Source organism: Gastrolobium bilobum, unplaced genomic scaffold (assembly GCF_033153095.1).
Source record: "Gastrolobium bilobum isolate Gb01-03AN ecotype WA unplaced genomic scaffold, APGP_CSIRO_Gbil_v1 utg3001, whole genome shotgun sequence".
Taxonomy (NCBI): domain Eukaryota; kingdom Viridiplantae; phylum Streptophyta; class Magnoliopsida; order Fabales; family Fabaceae; genus Gastrolobium; species Gastrolobium bilobum.
Genome location: NW_026898188.1, coordinates 213430 through 224088, shown reverse-complemented (window position 1 = coordinate 224088; position 10659 = coordinate 213430). Strand labels below are relative to the sequence as shown.

At 29.4% G+C, this 10659-nt stretch overlaps 1 protein-coding gene across 1 annotated transcript; it reads left to right on the top strand.

Moving 5' to 3' along the window:
- The first annotated feature begins 5825 nt into the window (after positions 1–5825).
- Positions 5826–9656, top strand: LOC133313678 (LOB domain-containing protein 18-like). Its single transcript, XM_061515076.1, has 2 exons — positions 5826–6167; positions 9264–9656. The coding sequence occupies exons 1-2, from the start codon at positions 5826–5828 to the stop codon at positions 9654–9656; spliced, it is 735 nt and encodes a 244-aa protein (XP_061371060.1).
- Positions 9657–10659: the final 1003 nt, after the last annotated feature.

Genomic DNA, 10659 nt, shown 5'->3' with positions numbered 1-10659 from the left:
ACACATTATATAATATTTATATCTAATTACGTCTTAGGGAATTAAAAAGAAAAAGAATTCTTATTTTTGAAAATTTATATTCTCATACAACTGGTTCATTCTTTGAAAAAAGAAATTGATTTTATCAAATATTATTTTTAATTATTTTTATTTCCCAAACTAAAAATATAGAATTTTAGAAACGTTGTCGTGCAGATTTTATACTAATAAAAATAATTTTTTCCAAAAACACAAATAGTTAAATGAAGGTTAATAAACAAATTTTATATTTATTATAAAGACTCTAACATAAGTAATTCTATATCTTACATAAAAATCATTTTTGGAAATATAAATTATATATTATCCTGAAAAAAAATTCCCCCCCTTCTTTGCTCTCGTCCAATCAAATGACACAACGATGTTTCTTGATTCACTAGAATATTCATGGGTTTCATGAAGCTTGAATCTCAACCAACTAGTTATTAGGTGAACAGTTTGGTAACAGTTTGTAAATGTGAATTTGGATTCTTTTAATTTTTTAGTGTTAATTTTAATTGAAAATATAATTTAAAGTGAAGTAATATATATCTAATTATTTTTTAATCACTTACCTTCTATGGTTATTTTTATATAAATTCATCTTTAACTATCATTATAAACTTAACTAATCTATATAATAAAATAGAGCAATAACAAAAAGAAAAAAATAAAATAAAATAAATTGGAAACTAAAAATTAAAAATTACTAATTGCATATCTAAAAGTATATATATCACGTCACATATCTAATCATATAATGAAAGTTGCGTAAATTTAAAGTGATATATGTATAAATATGTGTAGGTAAATGTATTTGTGTTAAATTTTTAATCCCTCGGTAAATTTTATGATGCTCGATTTAGTTCCTAGTAAATAAAGAGATTATTCGTGCTTCTTAAGAAATTTAAAATGGACTCATTTAATTAAAATTATGGTTCCTTACAAATTTAAAAAAATCCATATTAGTCCTTCCAAGTGACTAAAACAGATCTACTTTAAATTTTTTAAAAACTACAAATAACCTTTTTATTTAATAAGAACTAAATATCATAAAATTTATGGAGTACAAAAAAAAATATTTACTCTTATAATAAATGTGTGATGTATACATATATGGATATGGATCTCTCGTGAACATGAACATCACAGTACTGTTCGACCTTACGAATGTAGCAGAATTAATGGTCGTCAGAGTCATACACATAACACGTGTCTTTGTAAATGATAAGATTCATTAAAGCCTCTGTCACCGCTTCCTCTTCACAGCAGTGACAAACCGGACGACGCGATGATTCACTGTTACAAAAATATTTTCATATTCTATCCAAAAAAAATAAAATAAAATCTTTTCATATATTTAAATTTTGTTTTTCTAACACTAGAGGAATTTTTTATGGGAGACTGTATCGTGAGACATTACTATCTTACCTAGTTAGTTAAAATCATTTCAGAAAATAAAAAAATAATAAATGTTATGTGTAATAACATATTGTTTACACTAATGACTAAGTTTTATGATTTGTAACTAAATAACTTCAAATTATTATTTATATTATATATATATATATTTCTGCTTTATAATATGTAATTAAGCCGTTCTTTTTCTTTCATTCATTTAATCATCAAAACAGAGGTAAAGAGACAATGAGTTTGTTTGATTCTGTTCTGATTATTTTGTTTTTAAAATTATCTTATAGAATATTAATGAAATATATATTTTTTATATTTATATTTTGTTTTAAAAATTAAAAATCAAAACATAAAACAAAAATAACTCAAATATATTTTTTAAATTTAATTCTAAAAAAAAAACAGATAGTTTTAAAAATTATTTTTACAAAACACGCTTTATCTAACAGGTTTTTTTATTATTTTATTTTGAAGTCATCGACTTGAAGTCTTGAACCTCTTACCCAGCCGTTACGTTCACAGTCACCCGTTACACGTGGCGCCTCACATCTAGTGGGGCCTCATATTGCCTTTGAACGCCGAGCCCAAAAAGTTGACCTTTTTCATTCCTTCTTATATATTTATTATTATTACAACCCTTAAATAAATCGATCACGTATGTGTTTTTGGTAGTATTTTCAAGAATTGTGGTAAAATAATTAAAAAAGATTGTTTCAAATGATATATGGTTGATTTTACTTAAGTAAAGTTTAGAATATAAGTTTTTGTAAATTTTGTTTTTTTTGAAAAAATTAATCCTACTATAATATAAATATTTTCGGCTTGAACATAATTATCTTCTTTGAAAAATATTTGTGATTTACCCAAAAAAGAATAATTATAGTAAAATATTTTCATTGAATAGTTATCATTTAACTTTGGGGTTGGGATATGTTACTTTTTTACAGAAAAAGTTTACATTACCTCTTTTCATTTAAAGATGGAAATAAATCTTTACCAAAAAAAAAAAATGGAAATAAATTATCAATTTCAGATGATTCTTAAAAGGATTTTGTTATTTAATAACTAAAATAAAAACTCGTTCTTTTATTATTATAATATATTATCATACCATTTAATACGTATAACAATATATAAAATGTCAAATTTATTTAGTAATACAAAAATAATCATTACATGTTGATACAATTTTTTACATTAATATTGTAATTAAATTAAAATATTATTTTAATATACATCGAATTTAAATTGGTAACTATAGTTTTGGAACTGATTAGTTGCTTCACTATTTTTTATTTTTTATTTTTGAACTGAGTTGAGTCGCTGTCTCGCTGATATAACTTATAATAAAGGAAACTGTACATTTGGAATGCAAATTGGTATAATTTTTTTGTTAACAAAAATATTTCCTCTACAATACCTTTAAATTATTAAGTAAAATTTAACATTAGTGATTAAGTAATACCTACAAAAGTAATTATTATGCGTGACGTAATCATTTAAGAACAGTATGTAACATATAAAGAAATATAATAATAATTTTAGAGTAAACACCCTTTTTAGTCTCTGGCAACATCTACGAAGTCATTTTCAGTCCCTGGCAATAAAAAAGGACCAAATTGGTCCCTGAAAGTACAAGAAAAGGGCCACTCTACATATTTGGGAGTTGACATAAGGACTAACATGGCCCTTTTTTGTAATTTCAGGGACCAATTTGATCCTTTTTTATTCCCAGGGACTAAAAAGGACTTCGTAGATATTGACAGAGAGTAAAAATGGTGTTTACTCAAAATTTTATATCGTCAGTTTCAACTCTCAACAATATTTTAATAGTAAATATTTTTTTTGGTCCTTAGCAAATTTCACGATGACCGCTTTAGTCCCTAGCAAATAAAAAGACCCATCGTGGTCCCTAAAAAATTCAAAATAGAACCATTTTAGTCTTTTCAGAGACTAATATGGATCTTTTTTGAATTTGTGAGGGACCACAATTTCAACTAAATGAGTCTATTTTGAATTTTTTAGGGACGATGAACCTTTTTATTTGCTAGGGACTAAAGCAGGTATCGTAAAATTTGCTAGGAACAAAAAATGTATTTACTTGTTATCAAAAAAAAAAAAAATGTATTTACTCATATTTTAAATTAATTGTGCAACATTTATAATTTAAATGTCATTGTGTCTCTATTGAGTTCATTTAATTCTGAAATTTACTTATACTCATAAAATGTATGTTTTATTAAAAATACTGTTGTACAAAATTTTCTTCTCGCAAGACACAGAAATATTAAATGGGCATTATTTATGGCGGATAAATCGATAAACGTTCAAAAATTAAATAAAAAAGTGATGGGTTAAATGGAATACCCGCTTACAATTAAACAAAAATAATAAGTTAAGCGGGATAATTAATAATTTAACCTACCACCAAAAAAATATTTTAAAAAATGAAAGTAATTCAATGAAATAATTTGTGCCACTTGACCAAAACTCGCGATACAAAACAAGTTAAAATAACCAACATAAATAATAATAATTACATTTTGAGTGGGCCATGTGCTCGAATGCAAATTTTGATTTAAATCTACGATTTTACGATTTTTTTTAATCAAAATAATTTCATCAAAATTTCAAATGCATTTACGATTTTTTACGAATTTTTTTATGTTAGAATTTTACATTTTACGATTTTATGTTTCATCCTCCTGATTTTAGATAAAATTTTGATTTTAACTAGCATGGTCGAGTGTCAGTCTTTGGTAGAATTCTTCACATAGATAAAAGGAAAAACTTCAAAAAAAAACCCTGTAACTTCCCTTATAATCTTTTACTCCCTTCCCAAAATTTTGAATCATTTACCTCCTAACTTAAAGTTTTTTTTTATCATTTACCTCTCCTCATTTAGGGAGATAAGTAATAAAAAACTTTAAGTCAAGGAGTAAGTGATAAAAAAAATTTAAATAATGATACAAATTATTCAAAAAATTTACGAGGGGGTAAGTGATACTTGAAAAAATTTATAGGGATTTTTTTTGAAGTTTTCCCTAAATAAAATAATATTTTAGTGATAATTCAGTTGGTGCATAAGAGTTGAGCAGTGAAAAATAAAAGATTTTGGTTCGATCCCCATTTATATATATATATATATATATATATATATATATATATATTATTTTTGGGTTTAAACTCTTTATTTCTAACTCACACTGTACTCTGGATTAGTCTTATAATCAACTCAAAAAATCAAACCTTGTAGGGATATGGGAGGAGCCTACTTGCTTCAAAGAGATAATTAGAGTATGTTTAAAAAAAATTATTTATTTTTTATACATGTAACAATTTATTTAGTTCTATTCTCTTAGAGTTTAACTTTTTTAATAAAATTAAATTAAATTATTTCAATTATATATCCAATTTTATTTTATTTTAAAATACACTAAACATAAAATGTAAATGTTTCTTTTCTGGTAAGGAACAAAGTCTAATAACTACATTAGCTGGGATGCAACTCCTCTCCCTCTCACACACACATTCACTCTTTATTCAGCATCCACTATTTTATTACCAACTCCAAATATTTTAAAAACACAAATTAATTATCCAATTTAAGAGAACTTGGGGAGGCTCAAATCATTTTCTAACGTAAGTCCAAAACTCATAGGCGAAGCGTTTTGGCATTTTGCAAAGAAGAGGAAGAGAAAAAGTGTGTCATTTTCAACCCTTATGTGATTGAAAGAAGTGAAAAAGTATAGTTGGCGTCTTTTTGCCTCCACGCAGCTTAAAACACGCAGAGGCAAATATTAGTCACTTCCCTTGACACGTTTTCACAATTTCTTATTTTAAACCTTCCTTTTGGAGTCTGCAACAAAAACAACCTCTTTCAACATTTACATCACAACAGTACTACTCTTCTCCAAATCAAAAGCTTTCCTTCATTCATTCCCATTACATGAATGAATACACAACTAGCTATAATTAAGAGAGTGTGTTTAAGAGCACGAGTGAGTTTTCATTGAATGAAATGAAAGATAACAAGTTGAAGATAATAGTAATAAGGGGACTTATCGCATGTTTGCTTCACGCAAGCAACTAAAAATGTGGGGGTTAAGTCTTTGCTCCCTCGCGTGGCTTTAAAGACTTCTTCTAACCTTTTTAAAATCCATCATTAAAATACTAACCCCACCAAACCCTAAATTACTACAAACACCACCATTCCCTTTCTTCTTCTTCTTCTTCTTCTTCTCTTCCTCTTTCTCCTTCAAATTCTATGAACCCCACAAACACTACTTTCTTAACCTAATCACATGCCCCTCAACACCTTCCTATAAAAAGTTACAATCTTAATTATATCACTAATCAAAAACAAAAAAAGAACAATATATAACCCATTAAAGATGAGTATAAACTCTAGTTGTAGCGGAAGTGCTGGTGGTGGAAGCAACACCGGCGGTGGTAACGGCGTCGGTGGTGGTGGCCCTTGTGGCGCGTGCAAGTTTTTGAGGAGGAAGTGCGTGCAGGGTTGTATCTTTGCACCATACTTCGATTCAGAACAAGGTGCCACACACTTTGCGGCGGTTCACAAAGTTTTCGGTGCCAGCAACGTTTCTAAGCTTCTTCTGAACATTCCGGTTCATAAGAGGCTTGATGCGGTGGTCACCATTTGTTATGAAGCTCAGGCACGGCTGAGAGACCCCGTGTATGGTTGCGTTGCTCATATCTTCGCTCTTCAGCAACAGGTAATTAATTAATTAATTAATAATTGATTGATTAGTGTTTTTTTTTGGAATAGAATACCTTAACGATCATGTGATTCTAGATAAGGATGAAGATGTTGTTACATCTTGGCATGTTTATTAATTATTTATTTGCTTGTTTGGCTGTCTTATCAGGATCTTCTCCCTGATAATTTTTTTTTTTTTTTTGCCAGCGATAGAAGCTAGCTAGGTGAATCTTAGAATGTGGTTTTCTTTTTCTTTTCTTGACTTAATTAAGAATAAGAACCATACTATGGATTATTTCTAGACATTTAGAATTATAAGGTTATAGATTGTAGGTGTGGACGGTATATACTTTTTTTTTTTGTAAATGGTATATACTTTAATTTACTATTTAATTTACATGTCAGTACTTGGCAGAAACCGAAAAGACCACATATATAAGTATAATGTAACCCCCGTTTTATTTTTTAGCCAAGCATCGAAAAGATGATTAATTAAACCCCCACTTCAAATTTGAATGGTTTTGAATTTTGATGCTAATTTTGTAACACTAAACTATCAAGGGTAGAAGTGGGAAAATGGGCGGGCCGGACGCTGTTAACCCGTCAAAAAATGAGGTAGCCCACTCTCGCCTGCTTTTGAAAGTGGATTGAAAAACTCGACCTACCCTGTCTTGTTTGGTGGGCAGAATGAATTCGTCTGTCGGCCCGAACATGTTTTACACTAACCCATCTCTCCTCCTCTTCAGCCCGCTAAAAAATAAATCAGTCCATTCTGTCCTGCTTTTGAGTGTGTAAAACTCAGCCAGCCGAGTCGAGCCAGTTGGGAAAGAAAAACGGGAGAAGAATAATTAATTTTTTTATTTATTCTTATTTTCCTTTTTGGGCTTATCGAGGATGAAGTTGATGGATTTATATATTTATAGCCTGTGATGAAACTTTATGGAATCCGTTCATTTCTTTATTTAACATGTTTTATAGTTTTTAATGAGAGGTACCTTCCATTCTTGATCAAGGGCTTTGTGCCCTCTAAAAGAGGAACAAAAGTTGGGTTTGGGCCTTTGGGGAAAGAGGAAACAAGGGTAGGGCATGCAAAGAGCCATGGAGCATTAGGGGACAGTTTCTATGCTTTTTTTTACTGAAATCCACAATGCTTAATTGATTAAGAAATCATGTGGTCGGCGGTTACACAAATGGGTAGACTCTAATAGTCTATGACTTGAACCATTAAATGTCTTGGTTTTCGCTTGTTTTAGGGAAGATGGTCGGTTAGTTTCTTGGGTTTTGCCAATTTTCACAGGAGTAGTACGTTTTTCTGTCCCTATTCTTCTTATAAAATAGACCTTTATAAAAAAATAGACCTTTATTAAAAAAATTCATAGTAATTAACCCCACCCTTTTTCTTTTTCTTTTGTTTTTGGAAAATAGAGATGGGGTGTGAGAAAGAGAAGACACCATTAAACAAGCAATCTTTTCTTTTTCTTTATTTTTTGTCATTTTTACGAATTTATTAATTATGAACATGTATGAGATCTAAAGTGGTGATTATATATGTGAATTGTCCTTAGCTTTTGTTGCTATTCCTATGTGTTCAAAGTTATGTGAGCATAAGTTCAAATAAAACAAAAAGATTATAAACAAATAAGAATTGTAAAAGAATTGTAAAAGAATTATATATTGCGAACACACGCATGAATATATAATGTTATAATATACTGTCATGTGACTGTTTAAGTAATAGTCATCTCCCTATCTTAGAAATCAGTAAAATATTTTCATTATATTATACAATCACTAATTAGCTAATCCCTATGTCCTCATAATTGGTCATTGTCAGAAATTTCTGATTTTAAAATAAAAAAAAGTTGGTTCAAGTGGTAAATATTTAATTCTGCTATAATAAGATTTTGGATTTAAGTTCTTGTGAATATAAAAAAAAAAATTAAGAGAGTTATTTCTACCGTGATATAAATGTTTTCGGCTCGAATAAGTTTATTTCTCATGAAAAATGTGGTTTATCTAAAATGGAACTCTGTTTTTTAAATAAATTAATCATTTTCAAATTAGTATTATTTCAAACGATCAATTTTTTTTCTTCATTAGTCTAATCATACTAATTTGCTTATTTCCCCAAAATGACTTGGTTCCCACAATGTTTTATAACCTCGAGAAGTTTCTTTTAAAGTCACGCTTTCATACTTGTCATTCTAATTAAGTCCATTCACTTTATGAAACTCAACATTTTTGTGTTGTTCAAGGTCCTATTAAAAATAGGATCCACGGGAATGTGCACAAAGAATCCCCTTGGCCCCAAACTTTTTTTAATTATATCCACCTTTCATGATATAAGGTGTTCCTTAGTCATGAACCAGCTTGAAGTTCTCACTTTTTATTAACATAAACGTGTCTTTAATTATAATTCTATCGGTGACTAAATGTCTGTTTGAATTTTCTCTTTTTTAAGTTAGAAACTATTTATAAGTATAAGTTAGACAAATAAGTTTTGAGAAAAGCTCTTATAATGAAAACCTCTTATTTTTATAATGAAGAAAAAAGCTGAAAGCTAAAAGCTCTTAGGATGAGCTTTTTTTAAGCTCTTATCTGCTTTTCTTGAATTGTGTGCTTTTTAAAAAAATGAAGAGTTATAAGATAGAGAGAGAGATAATTTTCTTAAAATATGTGCTTTTAAGCTAAAAAATTTATGAGATTACCAAACAGCTTTTAGCTTGTTTTAAGCTCTTTTTTTAGCTTTAGCTTATAAGTAGCTTCTAGCGTAAAAAAGAGAGGATCCAAACAGGCTCTAAAGCCCCACATAAATTCCCTCACTTGTTTTATAAGTTTTTTTTTTCAATATAACAAAATTTTACAAATAATACTGATGGCGAATCCAGAGTAGTGGTAAAGTTATTTTTTTTGTGATTGAAAGGTCACATGTTTGAATTCGAAAAATAACATCTTTACATATATGTAAAAATAAGGCTGCATACAATGATTACATTCACTCTACCATCCTCGGTCGAGGTTTAATGAGAATTGTTTAGTATAATAAAACTTTACTAATTACAATGCATACATTTTTTTTGTTCATGACCCTTTTGGCTTCTTTGTTCTACAGGTGGTAAGTTTACAAGCAGAACTCTCCTACTTACAAGGTCACCTTGCCACACTAGAGTTACCCCATCCACCACCACCTTCTCCGCCCCAAATAACCATGGCCCCACCAGTGATCTCAATAGCTGACCTTCCACCAGCCTCTTCCTCCACCGTGCCAGCTACATATGACTTATCTTCACTTTTTGATCCCATGGCCCAAACTTCTTCATGGGCCATGCAGCAGAGGCCCATAGACCCACATCAATTTTTGGGTAGTGGTCCATCAACAACCACTAGCAGTAGTGGTGGTGATCTTCAAGCATTGGCTCGTGAGCTTTTGAATAGACAAGGATCTGCTCCTGTTGCTCATGTAGCATGCTCTAATGCCTCATCATCTCACTCTCTTGCCAAATGATTCAATCTTATTTGACTTAATCAACTAATCTTTTCCTTCAGTTGATATATGGAAGACTAGGAAGAGATCTTAAATTTTTAATGTTTCATATTGAGAAAGTAATTATAATAAGCGTTCTTTAATCTTTTTTTTTTACCCCTCCTTTCTTTATTCCTTAAATTTTGAATACTAGTGAACTAATATGTGGCTCTTGAATTCGATTATTTATTTTGTCTAATTTGAGCATGTAGCGAAATTGCAATGAGAAAGTTAATTTATTCTCTCTGATATTCATTTACATTCCAAATTGTTTTTAAATCACAAATCTTGCACATCAAAAGGTATAAGGGAAATGCTACAAGACACTCAACTTTCTGTACACACTCTCTTTTAATTGGTTCTTTATATGGTTTTCGTACACACTCAGGAAATTTCTTTGGTGCTACGGATGCACTGTAAAATTGGTGTATCTTCCACTTATATTGTGATATGTATTTTATTTTTATTAAATTAATAATAAATAATTTATTTTAAAATTATGAAAGAGAATAATTTGATATAATGTAAAACACATAAAGATGCTATAGCACAGAAGATATTCTCCAAAACTCAACTGTTTTAGTTACTTTATAACTTTTCTCTTGAAAATGTTTGAGTCATTGCAAACTGACGCAAGGTATAATAGTTGAAATGATTGTTCAACTGAATGACTAAAATTAAAAAACAAGGGTATTGGCAAATAAATATACCACAAAGCCAAGATTAATAGGGTTGGGCTGGTGTTGCTCCGTATGCCTAAATTGGGGATAACTTTTTAATTAGTACTCCCGAGGACTCATGTTACACATTAGAATTACAAAACATCATTCACCTAATTACATTTATTTCAACCCTATTTTTAATTTTAATAGGGGAGTACAAATGACATGAGTAATGGAAATTTAAACATAGATCGGGTGAGAATATATTGCATAACTACTAACATACAGTTAGGTTAGAGAGCTTTATAATTGGTCAATAGCTA

Bases quoted from the DNA above. Each gene is read 5' to 3' on its own strand.
- LOC133313678 (XM_061515076.1), top strand. From the start codon at position 5,826: ATGAGTATAAACTCTAGTTGTAGCGGAAGTGCTGGTGGTGGAAGCAAC. The intron at 6,168-9,263 runs GTAATTAATTAA...TTTGTTCTACAG, and splicing joins TCTTCGCTCTTCAGCAACAG to GTGGTAAGTTTACAAGCAGA.